The sequence below is a fragment of the Ranitomeya variabilis genome, chromosome 2 (genome assembly GCF_051348905.1).
Source record: "Ranitomeya variabilis isolate aRanVar5 chromosome 2, aRanVar5.hap1, whole genome shotgun sequence".
Taxonomy (NCBI): domain Eukaryota; kingdom Metazoa; phylum Chordata; class Amphibia; order Anura; family Dendrobatidae; genus Ranitomeya; species Ranitomeya variabilis.
The window spans coordinates 632,917,369-632,939,174 of NC_135233.1; the positions used below are offsets into that span (position 1 = coordinate 632,917,369).

At 41.4% G+C, this 21,806-nt stretch overlaps 1 protein-coding gene across 8 annotated transcripts in view; it reads right to left on the reverse strand.

Moving 5' to 3' along the window:
- SCAF8 (SR-related CTD associated factor 8) overlaps positions 1 to 21,806 on the reverse strand; it is a 386,393-nt gene that overhangs the window by 267,966 nt on the left and 96,621 nt on the right. For all 8 annotated transcript variants that reach the window (XM_077289078.1, XM_077289081.1, XM_077289075.1 and 5 more), the window contains 4 exons: positions 12,543 to 12,626; positions 9,870 to 9,914; positions 8,046 to 8,207; positions 7,006 to 7,159 (listed from right to left, as the gene is read on the reverse strand). In XM_077289078.1, the coding sequence (XP_077145193.1) occupies positions 7,006 to 7,159; positions 8,046 to 8,207; positions 9,870 to 9,914; positions 12,543 to 12,626 (445 nt within the window). The remainder of the gene's footprint in view (positions 1 to 7,005; positions 7,160 to 8,045; positions 8,208 to 9,869; positions 9,915 to 12,542; positions 12,627 to 21,806) is intronic.

Here is a 21,806-nt window from a genome sequence, read left to right on the forward strand (position 1 = left end):
CTTTAATAAACTCCTGGGTTGCTTTGGCTTTATGTTTTGGGTCATTGTCCATCTGTAGTATGAAACGACGACCAATCAGTTTGGCTGCATTTGGCTGGATCTGAGAACACAGTATGTCTCTGAATACCTCAGAATTCATTCGACTGCTTCTGTCCTGTGTCACATCATCAATAAACACTAGTGACCCAGTGCCACTGGCAGCCATGCATGCCCAAGCCATCACACTGCCTCAGCCGTGTTTTACAGATGATGTGGTATGCTTTGGATCATGAGCTGTACCACGCCTTCACCATACTTTTCTCTTTCCACCATTCTGGTAGAGGTTGATCCTGGTTTCATCTGTCCAAAGAATGCTCTTCCTGAACTGTGCTGGCTTTTTTTTTTAGCAAAGTCCAGTCTAGCCTTTTTATTCTTGATGCTTATGAGTGGCTTGCACTGTGCAGTGAACCCTCTGTATTTACTTTCATGCAGTCTTCTCTTTATGGTAGATTTGGATATTGATACGCCTACCTCCTGGAGAGTGTTGTTCACTTAGTTGGCTGTTGTGAAGGGGTTTCTCTTCACCTTGGAGATTATTCTGCGATCATCCACCACTGTTGTCTTCCGTGGGCGCCCAGGTCTTTTTGCATTGATGAGTTCACCAGTGCTTTCTTTCTTTCTCAGGATGTACCAAACTGTAGATTTTGCCACTCCTAATATTGTAGCAATTTCTCGGATGGTTTTTTTTCTGTTTTCGCAGCTTAAGGATGGCTTGTTTCACCTGCATGGAGAGCTCCTTTGACCGCATGTTTACTTCACAGCAAAACCTTCCAAATGCAAGCACCACATCTCAAATCAACTTCAGGCCTTTCATCTGTTTAATTGAGAATGACGTAACGAAGGGATTGCCCACACCGGTCCATGAAATAGCCTTGGAGTCAATTGGCCAATTACTTTTGGTCCCTTTAAAAACAGGGTGGCACATGTTAAGGAGCTGAAACTCCTAAACCCTTCGTCCAATTTTAATGTGGCTACCCTCAAATGAAAGCTGAAAGTCTGAACTTCAACTGCATCTGAATTGTTTTGTTTAAAATTCATTGTGGTAATGTCTATAAACAAAATTAGAAAAATTTTGTCTCTGTCCAAATATATATGGACTTAACTGTATGTGCTAATCCCAATAGCTCCTAAATGTATCTAATACTAAAAAACTGAAAATATAATTATTAAGAATTATAATAATAATATATATCCGTATATAATGCATACATATACGTGCACATACATGCACAATAAAACTATGAATATTGCCCATAACCTATATTGCCTTCAAGATCAAAAACCTACTCTTGACCCTACACCAATGATTATTAAAACTACTAAAAAAAACCTCACTATAAGAAACTAGAAAAAACCCCATTGTTCATTCAAGCCTTTTGGATTCATGCTATGCAAAAGTGTGATCCATTTGCATTCTTTTTGTGCTAAAATCCGACTGTAATCCCCTTTTCTATTGCCTAAATGTAAAAGATCAATACCCCTAACCTTGGGATTGATGAGGATGGAACAGGCAGAAGTGTCTAGCCAAAGGTTTTAATTTAGACCAACTCCCACTATCATCAATCTCAATTTTATCAGCAGCCTTTATGTCTTTAATGTGTTCCAAAACACAAACCCGTAGCTCACGAGTGGTCATTCCCACATATATAAGATTACATGGGCAAGACGCCTGATAAATAACCATACTTGCTCGGCAATTTATAAAATACAAGATCTTATACTCAGACGTATTGCTGGAATCATAAAAGACATTGGTTTTAATTATATATTGGCAGGCCTTAGCACATGTTATATACTGCGTGGCCTGTAGTAACGCATCACCATACAATATGTATGTATGTATATAGCAACCACATAGTATATAGCACAGGCCACGTAGTATTTGTCTGCTGTATACTACATGGCTCCTATATACTACGTGGCCTGTGCTATATACTATGTGGCTGCTATATACATACACACATACATATTCTAGAATACCTGATGCGTTAGAATCGGGCCACCATCTAGTATATATATATATATATATATATATATATATATATATATATATATATATATATATATATATATATATATCTATCTATCTATATATATATATATACACACATATACACACACACAGTCATGGCCAAAAGTATTGACACCCCTGCAATTCTGTCAGATAATACTCAGTTTCTTCCTGAAAATGATTGCAAACACTAATTCTTTGGTATTATTATCTTCATTTAATTTGTCTTAAATGAAAAAACACAAAAGGGAATGAAGCAAAAAGCAAAACATTGATCATTTCACACAAAACTCCAAAAATGGGCCAGACAAAAGTATTGGCACCCTCAGCCTGATACTTGGTTGCACAACCTTTAGCCAAAATAGCTGCAACCAACCGCTTCCGGTAACCACCAATGAGTTTCTTACAATGCTCTGCTGGAATTTTAGACCATTCTTCTTTGGCAAACTGCTCCAGGTCCCTGATATTTGAAGGGTGCCTTCTCCAAACTGCCATTTTTAGATCTCTCCACAGGTGTTCTATGGGATTCAGGTCTGGACTCATTGCTGATCACCTTAGAAGTCTCCAGTGCTTTCTCTCAAACCATTTTCTAGTGCTTTTTGAAGTGTGTTTTGGGTCATTGTCCTGCTGGAAGACCCATGACCTCTGAGGGAGACCCACCTTTCTCACACTGGGCCCTACATTTTGCTGCAAAATTTGTTGGTAGTCTTCAGACTTCATAATGCCATGCACACGGTCAAGCAGTCAAGTGCCAGAGGCAGCAAAGCCACCCCAAAACAACAGGGAACCTCCGCCATGTTTGACTGTAGGGACCGTGTTCTTTTCTTTGAATACCTCTTTTTTTCTCTCCTGTAAACTCTATGTTGATGCCTTTGCCCAAAAAGCTCTACTTTTGTCTCATCTGACCAGAGAACATTCTTCCAAAACGTTTTAGGCTTTTTCAGGTAAGTTTTGGCAAACTCCAGCCTGGCTTTTTTATGTCTCGGGGTAAGAAGTGGGTCTTCCTGGGTCTCCTACCATACAGTCCCTTTTCATTCAGACGCCGATGGATAGTACGGGTTGACACTGTTGTACCCTCGGACTGCAGGGCAGCTTGAACTTGTTTGGATGTTAGTCGAGGTTCTTTATCTAACATCCGCACAATCTTGCGTTGAAATCTCTTGTCAATTTTTCTTTTCCGTCCACATCTAGGGAGGATAGCCACAGTGCCATGGGCTTTAAACTTCTTGATGACACTGCGCATGGTAGACACAGGAACATTCAGGTCTTTGGAGATGGACTTGTAGCCTTGAGATTGCTCATGCTTCCTCACAATTTGGTTTCTCAAGTCCTCAGACAGTTCTTTGGTCTTCTTTCTTTTCTCCATGCTCAATGTGGTACACACAAGGACACAGGACAGAGGTTGAGTCAACTTTAATCCATGTCAACTGGCTGCAAGTGTGATTTAGTTATTGCCAACACCTGTTAGGTGCCACAGGTAAGTTACAGGTGCTGTTAATTACACAAATTAGAGAAGCATCACATGATTTTTCGAACAGTGCCAATACTTTTGTCCACCCTCTTTTTTATGTTTGGTGTGGCATTATATCCAATTTGGCTTTCGAACAATTCTTTTTGTGTTTTTTCATTTAAGACAAATTAAATGAAGATAATAATAACAAAGAATTTGTGTTTGCAATCATTTTCAGGAAGAAACTGAGTATTATCTGACAGAATTGCAGGGGTGTGAATACTTTTGGCCATGACTGTATATATAGTGGCCCGATTCTAACGCATCAGGTATTCTAGAATATGTATGTGTGTATGTATATAGCAGCCACATAGTATATAGCACAGGCCACGTAGTATATAGGAGCCATGTAGTATACAGCAGACAAATACTACCGTGGCCTGTGCTATATACTATGTGGTTGCTATATACATACATACATACATATTGTATAATAGCTGATGCGTTAATACAGGCCACGCAGTATATAACACAGCCTAAACAGTATATAACACAGCCAACGCAGTATATAGCAGCCACGAAGTATATAACACAGGCGACGCAGTATATAACACAGGCACACAGGCGAAGTAGTATATAGCACAGGCCATGCAGTATATAACACAGCCCACGCAGTATATAACACTGCCCATGTAGCATATAGCAGCCACGCGGTATATAACACAGCCCACGTAGTATTTAGCAGTGTGGGCACCATATCCCTGTTAAAAAATTAAAATAAAAATTAGTTCTATACTCACCCGCCGGGATCCAGCGAAGCTCTGGCGATGCGCCGCCATCTTCCGTTCCCAGGATGCATTGCGAAATTACCCAGATGATAAGTCTTCTGGGTAAATTCGCAATGCATCTCTGGGAACGGAAGATGGCGGCAGGCGGGAGCGCATCGTCGGACGACGGAAGGTGAGAATAGCAGGCTTTTTGTGTTTTTTATTATTTTTAACATTAGATCTTTTTACTATTGATGCTGCATAGGCAGGACACACAGGGTTAACAGCAGCGGTAACGGAGTGCATTACCCACGGCATAACGCGGCCCGTTACTGCTGGCATTAACCCTGTGTGAGCGGTGACCGGAGGGGAGTATGGAGCGGGAGCCGGCAACTGACTACAGCGGAATAGGGAGGAACTAATCGGATTGTGCCCATCGCTGATTGGTCGCGGCAGCCATGACAGGCAGCTGGCGAGACCAATCAGCAATGCGGGATTTCCGTGACGGAAGTTGCCGACAGAAAAACGGAAGTACCCCTTAGACAAATTTTATATATATATATATATATATATATATATATATATATATATATATATATATATATATATATATATATATATATATATATATATATATATATATATATATATATATACACACACACACACACACACATATACAGTTAGGTCCATATATATTTGGACAGAGACGACATTTTTCTAATTTTGGTTATAGACATTTCCACAATGAATTTTAAACAAAACAATTCAGATGCAGTTGAAGTTCAGACTTTCAGCTTTCATTTGAGGGTATCCACATTAAAATTGGATGAAGGGTTTAGGAGTTTCAGCTCCTTAACATGTGCCACCCTGTTTTTAAAGGGACCAAAAGTAATTGGACAATTGACTCCAAGGCTATTTCATGGACAGGTGTGGGCAATCCCTTCGTTATGTCATTCTAAATTAAGCAGATAAAAGGCCTGGAGTTGATCTGAGGTGTGGTGCTTGCATTTGGAAGGTTTTGCTGTGAAGTAAACATTCGGTCAAAGGAGCTCTCCATGTAGGTGAAACAAGCCATCCTTAAGCTGCGAAAACAGAAAAAAACCATCCGAGAAATTGCTACAATATTAGGAGTGGCAAAATCTACAGTTTGGTATATCCTGAGAAAGAAAGAAAGCACTGGTGAACTCATTAATGCAAAAAGACCTGAGCACCCACGGAAGACAACAGTGGGGGATGATCGCAGAATAATCTCCATGGTGAAGAGAAACTTCTTCACAACAGCTAACCAAGTGAACAACACTCTCCAGAAGGTCGGCGTATCAATATCCAAATCTATCATAAAGAGAAAACTGCATGAAAGTAAATGCAGAGGGTTCACTGCACAGTGCAAGCCACTCATAAGCATCAAGAATAAAAAGGCTAGACTGGACTTTGCTAAAAAAACATCTAAAAAAGCCAGCACAGTTCTGGAAGAACATTCTTTGGACAGATGAAACCAAGGTCAACCTCTACCAGAATGATGGAAAGAGAAAAGTATGGCGAAGGCGTGGTACAGCTCATGATCCAAAGCATAGCACATCATCTGTAGAACCCGGCGGAGGCAGTGTGATGGCTTGGGCATGCATGGCTGCCAGTGGCACTGGGTCACTAGTGTTTATTGATGATGTGACACAGGACAGAAGCAGCCAAATGAATTCTGAGGTATTCAGAGCCATACTGTGTGCTCAGATCCAGCCAAATGCAGCCAAACTGATTGGTCGTCGTTTCATACTACAGATGGACAATGACCCAAAACATAAAGCCAAAGCAACCCAGGAGTTTATTAATGCAAAGAAGTGGAATATTCTTGAATGGCCAAGTCAGTCACCTGATCTCAACCCTATTGAGCATGTATTTCACTTGTTAAAGACTAAACTTCAGACAGAAAGGCCCACAAACAAACAGCAACTGAAAACCACAGCAGTGAAGGCCTGGCAGAGCATCAAAAAGGAGGAAACACAGCATCTGATGATGTCCATGAGTTCAAGACTTCAGGCAGTCATTGCCAACAAAGGGTTTTCAACCAAGTACTAGAAATGAACATTTTATTTAAAATTATTTAATCTGTCCAATTACTTTTGGTCCCTTTAAAAACAGGGAGGCACATATTAAGGAGCTGAAACTCCTAAACCCTTCATCCAATTTTAATGTGGATACCCTCAAATGAAAGCTGAAAGTCTGAACTTCAACTGCATCTGAATTGTTTTGTTTAAAATTCATTGTGGTAATGTTTATAACCAAAATTAGAAAAATGTTGTCTGTGTCCAAATATATATGGACCTAACTGTATATATACATATATATATATATACATACACAGTAGATATATATATAATGCAATATGGACCACTGATAAGTAACTACTATGTAAGGCCTATAAAATAACCCACTAAAAGGGGATGTAATAAACCATCAAAGTAGCCCTGGATCCATAATTTGATATGTTAAAAAGTTTTCAAGCATGTAACACATACATATAATGGTAAATAGTACTCACATCCAAAAAATGGAAAAAACAATGGTATACAATAGACCTTCTAGACCCAATAATATGGGATCCAGGATACCAAGCAGAATGCTGATTAGTGGGAATAGGACCCACGTGTATCGCTGCTATACAGCAGCTTCATCAGGAGTAGTGGCAACCTAGCACCTGGACGCTGCGTACTGGAACAATACACTAATGAACACCTTACCTGGCGTGTTGCCAACAACTGTGGCAGTACTAGGAAAGACAGGGGTGACTGCAGGAGGAGGAATACCAGCGGCCATATCAAGCAGTGGTTGGATAATCTCACTCTTGAACACATTATTCTTCTGCCACAGATTCAGGACTCGAACAATCTTGCTCTGCATGCAGACATAACAACACGTACATATTACAAGGACTTGACAAAGAAACTTATTAGTCAGTATGAATTATAACGTGCATACTAATTCTCAATACTAAATGCTGTCCTATGTGCCTAGTGTATGATAACTGACCCTTAATATTTATTACAAGTGAACCATTAAGAAAAGTTTCCATCACAAAACAAATCTAACTTCCATCAGTGAATAATGTAACGTTCTGCAGGCGTGTAATACCCCTTTCAGAACATATTATACCGGATTTCATCCCTCATAGCATGTACATTCATAGTCAGACAATGCAGCAAGCACAGGGTTGTTTTCTCCGTCTGGCGCCACAAGTGCACGGACAGGACATAAAACTGTTCCGAGAAGATCCAATCGGTTTGTCATGAGTGTGCCTCCAGTGTTTCTGAAGTACACCAGAGGGAACCATAACGGAAGCAAAGTTACAGTCAAGGGGGACCAAGACTAGGTGCACACTGTATGAGTATACACTAATGACGTATGCCCCCACTTGTGGCCACAGTCTTTACATCCACCCACCTTATTGACCCACTGCAAAACCATATAACACATAGTATACTATTTTGTGATGGTCCTCCATACCAGAAAGTGCAGTCTGGTGAATATAGGAGCCCACTGGCTACAGGGACACAATTATAGCTCCATCTATTGAACCTGGTACTATTATATATAACTACATTTTATGAATATAATACACATATTTTCCATTGAAAGCAGTATGCTAACTATAACAAATTACATTTGCTGAAAGACGTTAGATTTTTTTCTCTACATGACAATAAAAAACATTTTAAGCCATTCACACCGTTAAAGAAAGTAAAATGCCTTTAAATCCATACAGTATCAAACACATATATACCTTCTCATCTGCTGGGCAGCGATACAAATTCTGGAAAGTGCTAATTATGTTGTTGCTGAATCGAGGAGCAAAAACATCCTTATCGTGACCAAACTGATGCCTGGACTGCCGAACAATGGAGTCGATCACATAGAGACCTGGAACTTTATATTCAGGTTTACACTACAATTACACAAAAGCAGAGAGATCAGAAGAGGAAGGGAAACCTACTGGTCACAGTTCATTTATGTACAAGTTCTCAGCCGCACAAAACGACTCTTAAGGCTATGTTCACACGATCCTTTTTTTGATCCTTTTTTTTTTCAGGTCCTTTTTCCATGCAGGGTACAGTCCAATGTTACTCTATGGAAAACAAAAACCGCTGTGCCCACTATCCTTTTTTTCTCAGGCAAATCCGCGAGGATTTGCCTGCAGAAAAAAAGAAGTACCATGTCACTTCTTTCTGCGGATTCAGCTCCTGTTTTCAACAGGCACCAATAGGAAAGTGCTGTTGAAAACCCGCAGAGGAATCTGCAGAAGAAACTGCAGGAAAATCAGCAGTGCAGTTTTGCACTGCGGGTTTTCCAAATCAGGACCTGAAAAAAAAAGGATCAAAAAAAGGATCAAAAAAAGGATCGTGTGAACATGGCCTTATATTGTGTTATTAAACGTTTAACTATGTGGAGACAGACCTCAGCCCAACTTATGAAGCACGTGGCTCTCCCGCTAGGAGTTTGATGGCTCGCTCACACGAGTCTATACACTGGACGAGTGCCATCTGATGCTTTATCGAATAGCACTTGGACCAATGTTATCCTATGAGACCGTGCAGATCAGCATTTTTTTTCTCATGTCGATTTGGAATGAGAAAAAAAAATTGTAGCGTGCTGTGATTTGCAGCGGATGCCAGTGGCACTCACCCATTCAAGTCTACAGGTGTGTAGAAATCACCGGACTGCACATGCATGACATCCGAGTGCAGTCTGATTTCCACGGACTCACACTAAACAGATCAGCTTGATCGAAGTTTCATTAACAATCAATTTGATTCTCTCGGTGGAGAGGGTTGTGTGACCCTAAAACTGACAGCAGGATACTATGAAAGACAACAAGGTGAACCAGATGATAATTTGTCCCTGGACCCCAAGCCTTCCCTGCAGCGTCTCCTACAATCCTTCTATTGGAACCACAAGTCCAGTTTTGTGATCCAAAACTAGAAGGGGATTGAAAAAAATAGGAAAGTTAAGAAATTCCTGCTGGATACATTTCTGGTTGTGGATGAAAATAAATATCAAAAACTGAAACTATATCTTGAGTTTCCTTATCTTGATTCATATTATAAAAATAAAGGGCTCGTCATTTATAGCATATAGCACCCGGTACACTGTTGTTCCCTACAGCGCGCATTGGGGCTTCGTTCTAGCCATACATGCTGGTCCTAGGGGTGGATCACATTAATGTGCCATAATTGTCCCAGATGGGGGAACCCCATTGAAGTTAAGAAATACACAAACTCTTCAATATTTATTCCAATAGATCAGGTAATTTCCCTCCTCATCTTGTTATCCTGCCTATGTCTAACTGTAAGAAAACTTTCAAGAGGAGGCTGTGTTAGGGTACGTTCCTATGGATTTTGGAAGTGGATTTTTAAGCAAATCCACTTCAAAACCCACATTAAAAAAAGTCTGTGTGAACATACCCTTAGGCCCCCATCTTGGCTAGGCTCCATGCTTCAGACATATACCATCCAAAATCAAAGGATTGGTAGGACATTTCCCCTGTGTTCTCCACAAGACTTCTACAGGACTGTTTGCATCAGAAAAATGAAATCAAAACTAAAATTACCTTCTGGATAAATTTCTCAACACTCTGAACCACGTGCTTGTAGAACTAAAAATAAAAACATAGCAGGAAACAGTTAAGCATAAATCTTGCAGGATATTTTTAAATGGCCATTCAGAGAGATTCTTTTTCAACAGATTTTATAGGATGCTATTTGCATTATAGCCTGAAAATGGACGTTGGGATCATTTCGTTCTGCAGCAGCCGTACCCCACAGTACTGTGACATACTGCTGGCACCCTGCTACAATGGCTGGCTCAGATCTCGGCAGGTTAACCACTCACATGGCATGGTACAGAGACATCATGGCACCTAACTGGTTTTAGAGGGACACCTGTACTACGAATAAACACATTGCTTATCCCAACAGGTAATTAACTGTCTGCTTTTTCTTCATCCTGCCAGAAAGCAAAGTTGTGTGTAACCCAAAATAAACTCTATAAAAGGTCCCTCGAGGAAACAAGCGCTGATAATGCTCAGTAGATAAAAATGTTTTGAATCTTAGGTCATGTTCACGCACACAAATTTTTCAGAGGTTTTTGGAGTGGAAACTCTCCTCCAAAATCCTCCTAGAAAACTACTTTGAAAACTCTTGAAAAACTCTTCCAATTCATATCTTGGGAAATCCACTTTACTGTTCATTTAAGGAGGTTCTGGAGCTTTTTTACTCTGTTCAAAGAGGTTTTGAAAAACTCCTGCTGGAGGGGAAAAAAAGAAAGTGCCTGTAACTTCTTTTAAGAGAATCCTTAAGAAAATATCTCTACCTGTAGACACTGTCTAATTAAAAGACTGCAAAAAAAAACTCGCCAGGATAATCTATTCCAAAATGTTCAAACCAGTTTCAGGAAAAGAAAAACTATTCTGGAAACTCCCCCAAAAAGGGAGTTTGCTTACTAAAGTGGTTTCTGCATGAAAACTTGTGGTTTTTGAACTCCTGACAAAAACTCAGCGTGAACATAGTTTTAGCATGCAGTACCACAAAAATTGTTTTGTAGATGCAAAAAGCATTTTTAAATATTACTGAAATAGTGGAGACCTACAGAATATTTATGACATATTATTTATTCTTCATGTTGTATGCTGAAAAAGTAAATCTTAGATAATGGCAGACTTTTTTTCCCTTATATATTATATGTACCGCAATAGGGTGTCATTAAATTACTACATTTCTGCCAAAAAACAACGAAACTAAAAGAAACAAAAAAATACACATTTAGATAATGAAAAGCTGTACATCAAAAACAATTAAAAGGCATCTGTGACTGTAAAATTTAGCCATGGATTGAATAAAAATAATAAACGGAGGCATTTTTCTCTTCCAGCGCACACAGCAGATCCAGAGCGGTGTTCTCCAGTAACAAGATCTTAGGGTATGTGCACACGATTAGGAACTGCTGCGGGTTTGAATCTGTGTATTTATACAGAGTCAAACCCGCAGTGGCCAGCTGTGACAGCACAGTGGATGTCCACTAAGGGATCATAGTCACTCTGGAGAACAGACATTACATCAATAGAATGTAGTGACTGTGGTAAATCCGCACGGCTCAGTGAATACATGCGGATTTACCTGCGTTCAATAGACGGCAGCGCTTTGGACGCAGCGAACATGCACTGCCTCCAAAGCGCTGCTTGTTCCAGTTTTGGGCACCTCGCCTAATAGTGCTGGAACTCTGGCAGACACGGTTCCTGGAGCCAGCGAAGACCTCAGAATCAGGGTACACTAAATCCTCGGGGAAATGGAATGTGAGTAAAACCTCCATTTATTATTTTTAATCATTGCAAGAAAAATAAAATAAGAATTACGGTCAGAGAAGCCTTTTAAATAATACCTAATCACCCTTTCACAGCTTTCCATTCCATTACCACGTCCCTGATACCTCGGGGACAAGACACTGGACAGGCAGGGATTGCCGCTTGTGTGAAGTTTCTTTATTCTCTTTGGATGACCCCAGGAAGGCCCCTATCACACATCAGTTTTTTCAGTCGCAATCCGTCGAATTTTGAAAAAAGAAGGATCCGCCGACTGATGCCGCCAGATCCGTTTTTTTCTCAGACTTGTACTAGCGACGGATGGCCTCACGTTTCATCCGTCGTTTGCTGGATCCATTGTAAATTGTTTGTCCGGCGGCCGGAGACAACGGACAAAGTAACATTTTTTGTGTACGTCGAAAAAATGGATAGCGACGGATCTGTTGCTTCCTAGAATGGAAGCCTATGGCGCCGGATCCGTCAAATGACGGAATCCGGTGACAGATTCCGTTTCTTTTAACTGAGCATGCTCTGATCCAATTAGCCAGATCCGCTAGTCGGATCCGTCCAAAAAACGGATCCGTCGCATCAGTTTTTCACACTCTGCGATGGATCTGTCGAGCCAACGGATTGTTACTGACGGCAAAAAACTGGTGTGTGAAAGGGGCCTTAGAGGTTAATAAACTGAAAGAGAAGCCAAATGCTAGTGTACACGCACATGACTCTTGAGGTGGTATACCAGTGCCTAGTGTCTATGTTGCAATGTATTAAAAAGTGTGAAAAATAATGATACATTTTAAACCTATTAATGAAACGTCCAGCAGTTCCTTCGGAAATGTGGCTCCTATAACACGAATGATTAATGCACCCACTAAATCTGATCTAGGCAGGAAGAGGCCACTGAGTTACAGAAATACAGTTTCTTACCTTTAAGGCTTTAATTGCAGACTTAGTGATCTGAGTCATTTTAGCCTTGGAAATCGGAGGCTTGTAATCATTTAGCGAGTATAACTGTGAAGACATCAAATAAATCACAAGAATCACTAAGTGCTAAAGTAATTGTATTACTAAAAACAGATGTGAGTCTTAGGCCGGGGTCACACTAAACGTATGGAAAATCGGTCCGAGTCTCCCCGCCGAGAATTGCACAAGTGTTCTCCGTATGGTTATCCATGTGTGATGTGTTTGCAATGCGATGATGTGATTCTCTGACACCTATGTATCCGTATGACATGTGTATGGCTTAATATTTATCACTGATTTTCCCCATTGAATTTTTTTTTAAACTGTTTTTACTATTTTAACATGAAACAACTTATTATTTGTCAAGACACAGCTTAAAGTTGAATCCGCAACAACAGCTGCCAACCCTCCCTCCCCCTTCCCCTCCCTGTGGGTGCCATCATTTACATAATAACCTTAAATTGGTGCATTTCCACCAATGCTTTGTAGTAAGTACCAACTGGAGCCCTCGAACTGCTTTTTGAGTCCATGTCCAGAGCGGGTATATAGAATGAGCATCTAGTAAAGAATTTCTCCGTAAGTTTTTCTTTGTTGGTCAAAGTCTCCAGCCAGTCCATTTTAAACAGGAAATTAATTTTTGTTAAAATCATTGATTCTGACGGAACATTTGGATTTAACCACTGATGTAAAATACTTTTCCTGACCGCTGAGGCCCAAATCACCAACATGGCCTTCACATGCTTAGGTAACGCTCTCTGGGTATTTTCCAGGACATCTGTGGGGTAAGAGGAAACTGAGCCCCTCTTAATTGTTGCAGTTCAGAGTGAATATCATGCCATAACTTTTGAATCTTAGTACAACTCCACATATGATGAAAAATGTCAGTATTGTGTAAACCACACTTTGTACATGAATAAAAGTTTGTGGGAGACATTTTGAACTTGACAAAAGGGGTGATATCAACCCTATGCAAAAGCAGTAAAGCCATATCAGTATAGCCACTATATGGAATAACCTTTCTTTGTGCCATAGTAGCTTCCAAAAGGTCCTGAACCTCCAATCCCCCAATGTCATTTGTCCATCTTGCCAGGTCTGTGTTTTTTCACATGTTGCAGATTTCTGGCGGATCTGCAGCGTTTTTTTCCGCACAGAAACGCTGCAGATCCACAAGTGATTTACAGTACAATGTAAATCAATGGGGGGAAAAAATGCTTTGCTAATGGTGCAGAAAATTCCACACTGAAAACGCAGCAGATTCAAAAAAGGACCATGTAAATTCTTTTTGCGGATCTGCAGCGTTTCTGCATCCATTGACTTCCATTGATTCAGTCAAATATGCAGCAAAATCGCAGGATCTGCGGTTTTGCTGCAGAGTTGCGTACGAGAAACGCTGCAGATTGGGAGGGGGAAGAGTGTGTGGGCGGAGACTGTGTGTGAGCGGAGAAGATGTGCGTGTCTGTGTGCGGGTGTCTGTGTGTGGGGATCTGCGGGGCTGTGTGTGTGTCTGTGTGCAGTGGTCTGCGGGGTTGTGTGTGTCTGTGTGCGGGTGTCTGCGAGGCTGTGTGTGTCTGTGTGGGTGCGGGACTGTGTGTGTGAAGGTCTGTATGTAGGCAGGCATCGTCCGATGGGACTACTAGTCCCATCCGGTTATGCCTGCTACAGTGACAGCTAGCCGGATGATGGGACAGTATAGTCCCATCATCCGGCTACTGTGTTCAAGTGTAAAAGAAAAAAAAAAACACATACACACAGACAGTACATACAACAGAGTATGTACTCGCCACACAGCTAATCCCCGAAGCCATCGATCACCTGTAAGAAATATTAAAATAAACCAAAAGTATTCTCTCTGATCCGCAGTAACCCATATAATAATGAGTGTCCCACTACGATCTCCCGTGGAGAGCTGTCACATTAGCAGATGCGACCACTCTCCAGCGGCTCCGGGATACAATGCCGGAAGGTATCCTTCCGCACTGTATCCCTCCGCCGCTGTGAGTACAGTACAGTTCATACTGTCATTTGCGGCACAGCTGCATGGGAAAATTCTCACGCAGATGTGCCGCAAAGTGAGAGCAATGAACTCATTGAACCCTCAATGATAACACTGCAGGAGCCATTGTCTCCTGTCTGTGTGTCACTGAAGGCCTATAGAGCGTTCACATCACCCGATGTCACTGTTCTATAGGGGAGATCGTCATTGGACACTCGTTATTAATTGGACTACGTCGGAACAGGGAGTATACTGTTGGTTTATTATTTTTTCTTTTTTGCAGGTGATCGATGGCTTCTGGGAATTAGGCGTGGTTGTAAGTATGGTGAAATTAAGAATATTAAAATACTTTTTTCTGGCTGTGTCTTTTTAACTCTTTCACTACTATATGATTAGTAATGGATAGGTGTCTTAATGACGCCTCTCCATTACTAACCGGGCTTAATGTCACCTCAGGGTATGTGCACACGTCCGGATTTCTTGCAGAAATTTCCTGAAGAAAACCGGAAATTTTCTGCAAGAAATCCGCATTTTTTTTTTTGCGTTTTTTTTTCCGTTTTTTTCGCGGTTTTTTTTAGCATTCTGCAAGCGTAATTAGCTTGCAGAATGCTAAAGTTTTCCAAGCGATCTGTAGCATCGCTTGGAAAACTGACTGACAGGTTGGTCACACTTGTCAAACATACTGTTTGACAAGTGTGACCAACTTTTTACTATAGATGCTGCTTATGCAGCATCTATAGTAAAAGATAGAATGTTTAAAAATAATTAAAAAAATGCTTATACTCACCTGCAGACCTCAGCGGCGTCCGTTCCGTATAGATGGTGTGTGCGCGCAGGACCTTCCATGACGTCACGGTCACGTGAGCGGTCACATGACCGGTCTCGACCAATCACAGGACCGTGACGTCATCGCAGGTCCTTCACCGCACACCAGCTACAGGAACCGAAGCGGCAGCATGCAGCTGAGAGGCGGAAAGACATCGCAGGTGAGTATATCACTATTTTTTATTTTAATTCTTTTTTTTTTTTTACCACTTATATGGTGCCCAGTCCGTGGAGGAGAGTCTCCTCTCCTCCACCCTGGGTACCAACCGCACATAATCTGCTTACTTCCCGCTTGGTGTGCACAGCCCCGTGCGGGAAGTAAGCAGATCAATGGACTCCTAGGTGTGCGGAATCCCCGCAATTCCGCATTTTTAATGAACATGTTGCTTTTTTTTCCCGCGATGCGATTTTTTCGCGGACAAAATCGCAACATTTGCACAAAAAATGCGGAATACACTGTAAATAACAGGAGGCATAGGTTAGCGTTTTTTTCGCGTTTTTATAGCGAACAAACGCGAAAAAAACGCGAAAAATCCTGAACGTGTGCACATGGCCTTACAATACAAAGGTGACATTAACCCCTTATCTATCTATCTGTGTGTGTAATGGAGTGTGGGTTGGACAAAGGTTAAAGAGGTTCTTTTTTATTGTTCAATAATAGATCTTTATTTAGCTTTCAAAAACACATACAAATCTACATGGAAAAACCGCATCAAAACCACATCAAAATTCCACAGGCAAATCTGCAACGTGTGCATATAGCCTTAGCATCCCAAGACCATTCCCTAGGTAGGACAAAATAAATGGTACTAGTTGACACCAGCTGGGTTCTGCCTGTTCTAAGGAGTATGTCCAATCTATCACCCATACCCCTCCCCTGTTTACTATTTACATATTTGAGGGCCAGACTGCGTGTCTGAAGAAACAGGAACAGTCTTCCTCCAATCAAGGGAAAATGACGTGCTGCCTCATCAAAAGTGATCATAGAAAAACATTAGTCTAACAGATCTATCATTGAGACACATTTCTGCTGCGCCAAAAACCTACAAACCTTAGGAGGATCACCCTTCAGAAATAGCGGGTTGTCTAAAAAAGGCTGGAAGGGTGACAGTCTACCCCTCAAATTGCACAATTTCCTTCCTCGTCTCCAAGACAAAATAGTTTGCCATAGTATCGGATGTTCTTTAATATCTCTGGGGAGCTCCTCAGTCAAATGTACCAAGGCCATTAAAGATATATGGGGATCGACCTGCCTCTCTAAGTAAACATTAGCAAAGTGGGATGACCCTCGCAACCAATCTTTAACATATAAGTTTGCCGCTATGTGGTATCAGCCAATGTCAGGGAAATTAATACCCCCCTCCGATCTTGGCAGTTGTAGTTCGCATAGCCCTATGCGTGAACGACCTCTAATTCCCCAAATAATCTGTTGAAAGATCTTATTCAATAGATTGATGTCTGATTGGGATAACAAAAGCGGTAAAGTTTGAAACAAATATAATATTTTTGGGAAAACTATCATTTTAAGTAGATGGCACCTCCCTGAGAAGGACAAAGTAAAGTACTTCCATGAACTAAGAAGATTAGTCACTTTAAGAATAATGGGTCTATAAATTAAGACCATATAAGTTATGTGGATCTGCTGGATGCCGAATGCCCATTCCCCATTGAATTTAATGGCTCAATGGGCTGAAATGAGGAAAATGTGTGCGTATTTCTTGCAAGCTCGACGAATGATCCGTGTGGTGTCCGAGTTTTTCTTGCACCCATAGACTTGCCTTGGTGAGTGTCGGACGATATACGCGTACAATCACAGCATGCTGCAATTTCACTCGCACATAGAATACACCTGATGTATTGGTCATGGGAGCTGCCCCATAGGTTAACAGTGATCCGTGTGCAATGTGATGTTTTCTCACATAGCACTCGTCCATATTCTACGCTAGTGTGACCCCGGCCTTAAAAGGAAGCTATCATCAGAAAGTGGCAAAAACTTTACATCTGTTTTGTGTGTTATATCCAGGGCTTTTTTTATTCCATATCATAATCTGCATTACAAATAAAGCAATAGAAATTTTACAATTCTCACACTGGACACTTAGGCTTTTTTAGACTCTAACTCAGGGGTGGGCGATTTAATTTCCTGAGGGGCCACATGAGAGACTGACTGATGTGGAGGGCTGAACCAATAGGCTGAAACTAATTCTGCTCAATATTAATAATAACATATTAGTTATAATTATGTTATATTACTATTACTTGTATCACTAACTATTGAGAAGAAATATGTATGTTGACATCCCATATATACCGTATGAGCCTGCACACAGACCCTATACACAGTATGAGCCCCTACATTGCCCCCTATCACAGTATAAGCCCCCATACACAGTATGAGACCCCACATAGCTTCCAATAAACAGTATGAGCCCCCACAAAATTACATAGTATACATAGTTACAGAGGTTGAAAAAGACCTGGAACCATCAAGTTCAACCTTTCTCCAATTGTACATTTTATCACTAAATTATTGAAGAAATCATCCAGCCCTTTTTTAAAAGCGGTTATAGTGTCTGCCAGTACTACCTCTTGTGGTTAGGGCATTCCACAGTCTGACTGCTCTAACTGTAAAGAACCCTTTCCTATTTACAGTTCATTTCCTATTATACGTAGCTAAAATTGCCAGACCCTATATTTTGCATTAAAGTGTCTACTGAGCATGTGCAAAGGTCATTGTGAAGGGGAGCAGGGTCAGCTGTGATATCACCTATTGTATGAGTCTAAAAAGGTCCCAGCAGCCAGGGTGAAAATGGCAAGATAATTATATATATATATATATTTTTTTTTTATATAAAGATCGTGACATTTGAAAAAAATATATAAAAATAAATGTAACACAAAAGCATGATTTAAACAATAGGTCCTAAATACCCAAGATGGCAGATGCTGGGAGAAAAAGGGGATTAGGCAAATTGGATTTCCTTTATTCCCCTCACACAAGTAAATAATCATGAATGTGATTGACAATGCGATTTGCTTCAACATTATTTCATAAATAGGGCTACATACGAGAATATGTGCAGTGAGGAGGAGTAGCTGTTTGTCAGCAGCAATCTCGTGTATGGCTGGCTGAAAAGACCCAGTTACCTTTGATTATACAGGCAGAATAGGTTATGTTTCTTCTTATTCTTAAAGGGGTTGTCCAGCACAAACTGGTAAGTCAGCAGTCAATTTGTGTGACTGCAGACTTATAAATCCCCCCAGCGACCATACTGGGCACTGCGAAGATTTGCCGGTTTCGGACCCGGGTCCCTAGGGTATGTATGAGTTTTACATACTCCTGGCTAGGGTCCGTCCAGTCGGCGCAGCCTCGATCCATACACTTGTATTGTGTGACTAGTGATGCGGCCGTCCAGTGAGCATGATGGTGTAGAGTGTGCGGCCTCGCGCAATATAAGTGTATGGAGCGAGGCCATGCCCACTGGACAGGCTGTAGCCGTGGAAAGTATAACTCATACATACCCTCCGGTCCAGGCTCCTGAAACCGGCGAATCCCCACACTGAACAGTGTGTGCGCTGGGGGGATTCATAAGCTTGGAGTCACACAGACTGACTGCCGACATCGATTTGGACCAGACAACCCATAGAATAGAACCCATTTTTTCATCAACTAGAATTCAATCTTTCCATAATGACACATCAGAATAGCAAATGTCATGAAATTGAAATGCACATGAATAATAGCATGTGGGAAAACTATAAACAATAAATTTAAAAAGTGGTGCCGTCCACCCTCAAAAAAAATCATAGAGCCATTAATTAAACAAGAGAGAAAAATAATAGCAGACAATATGGAGGCACAGAAGTAAGAGAAATACACCGTACTTAAGCTTTATTATACTTGTCCCAGACAACATACAGCATTAAAACCTTCACAAGATAACAGCAGCATTATCAACTGGATACCCCTCTTCCACATACAATTAGTAAGCAATAAATAAAAGGTATAGGGCGAGACCAAAACGATTCAAAAACAAATATTATGTTACGAGATGGAGGACGGATGCTATTGCATCAGGAGGGTGGTAATGTCACGATGGGGGCAGGCTTTGCAGTGTTGAGAATCTCTCCCCCCATGTGCTCACCCACCTATCCACTCTTTCCCCATGTGCTGACTTCTCCCGTCTGTGCTCTCTTCTTTGACCTGTCTACCCCCATGTGCTATCCCCCCTTGTCTGCTGTCTTGCAAAAGACAATACTGACATTACAGCAGGAGATTGCAGAGGATACATTTTGTGAGGCAAAATATTGTTTAAAAACAGTCAGTGAAACCTTTTTTCCTGACAAAATGAATCCTCTGTGATCCCCTGCTGTAATGTCAGTATTGTCTTTTGCTTCCTCCCCTGCCCAGGAGATGTGGTATGCTCTGTACACAGTCAGACACAATTTTAAAATGAACTTTCATTCCTGGGAAAACCCCTTTAATGTGACCGGCTTCCTCTTCCTGTAGACACGTCGCGCATCTGATGCCGGGATCAGCCAAATAATTCACTGTGCCTGAATGGAATTTGTGCAGGCACAGTGAATCAGCCCGCCGCAATCTTTGTGCAGACAGCGGCGGTCAAATTAAAACTGCCCATGCACTCATCAGTCTGCTGATCTCGGCAGCGGCATGTTTGCGACGGTGTTACGCTGATGGTAACGCGCAAGAAGCTGCGTTCGGCGCATACAGTGTGTGTTGTGAGTACAGCATGTACAGTGTGTGTGTGGTGCGTTCGGCATATACAGTGTGTTTGTGTGAGGTACATACAGCGTATACAGTGTGTGTGGTGCGTACGGCATATACAGCGTGTGTGTGCGTGGTGAATACGGCATATACAGTGTGTGTGTGGTGCGTACGGTATATAGTGTGTTTGGTGCGTATGGCGTATACAGTGTGTGTGTGTGTGTGTGTGTGCTGCGTACGGCGTATACAGTGTGTGTGTGTGTGTGTGTGTGTGTGTGTGTGCTGCGTACGGCGTATACAGTGTGTGTGTGTGTGTTATGTACGGCATATACCGTGTGTGTGTGTGTGTGTGTATGTGTGTGTGTGGTGTGGTGCGGTGGTGTTCCGCTGGTGGTACCACGCAAGAGGCTGGTACCACCAGCAGTTTCCATATTGCGATACCCATCTCTTGGGTGTCCCAATATGGCGGTCGGTGAACTTCCGCCACTTGGAATTCTGGGATCCTGACACATCTGGACGGAACAGGATGTGAAGACATTACAAGGTAAGTGTATGTTAAGATGTTCATCCAATGTAACAAATAAGCCCAAATACAAAACTGAGGAAGAGCTATTCGTTACGGTGTAATATTAACCCAGACCAAAAATGAATACAAAATATGCAATGGTAATCTCTTAAAGAGGATTTGTCACCAGATCCAAGATGGCCAGTTTTTGCTCTCTTTGCAGTTTATTTATAGTTCTGCCATATGGTTTCAGAGAGCTTTTTTATTTTGTAAAGTGACCGCTATGAACAGGCGCCAGGTAGTGATGACAACGCTCAACAGAGTAGCAGGGTCTCGCTGAGCGCAGCGTGAACCAGCGGCGATGATGAGCGTTACCATGAGTACATAGCGCCTGTGAATAGCGGTCACTTTACTGCTATTCAGTCGCCGGAGACAGGTTTGGGGAATGTGGACTACGGTGGAGCTTCAGGGAACATTTTGGGTAATAAATTGGTGAACGAGGGACAGTCTCTTATTTTATTTGTCTTTTTATGTTTTTCCGGTATCCTTTTCTGGACTGTTCGGTGGATTACTGCAGACCAGCGTTTCATTTTTTTTCCCAATAAATTGGTGAATGAGGGATGGTGTGGGGAGTGTCTTTATTCCAATAAAGTTTTTTTTTCTGCGTGTGCTTTTACTTTTCATTACTGGGTTAGTAATCCCAGGGGTCAATGACAGATGAGATCTTTAACAAATCACAGCCATCATCAACCCCAACTACCATTACTGTGAATGCCACCCTACCAGGGCAATTGGGAAGAGCTGGGCAAAGCACCAGAATTGGAGTATCTCATGTGATGTGCAAATTCTGGAATGGCTGCAGGCTGGTATTTTTAGGCTGGGAAGGGCCCAATGACCAGGGACCTTCCGAGGATAAAATAAGCCCACAGCTGTCTGCTTTACCTTGTCTGATTATCAAAAATAAGAGGGACCCCCCTTTTTTTAATTATTTACTATGTTAAATAAGGTTAAACATCCTTTAGTGCCACATGAAAGGCACTAAATGATGCAAATTTATTATATTTAGGGGGCTTGCGACATTAAATAGCTACAGTACAACTATCTATTCTATCTCTATTCTGATAGTTCTGGCTGTGAATTTGCTGCACTTAGCTGAGAAAATTCGGGTTTCCATTAAGA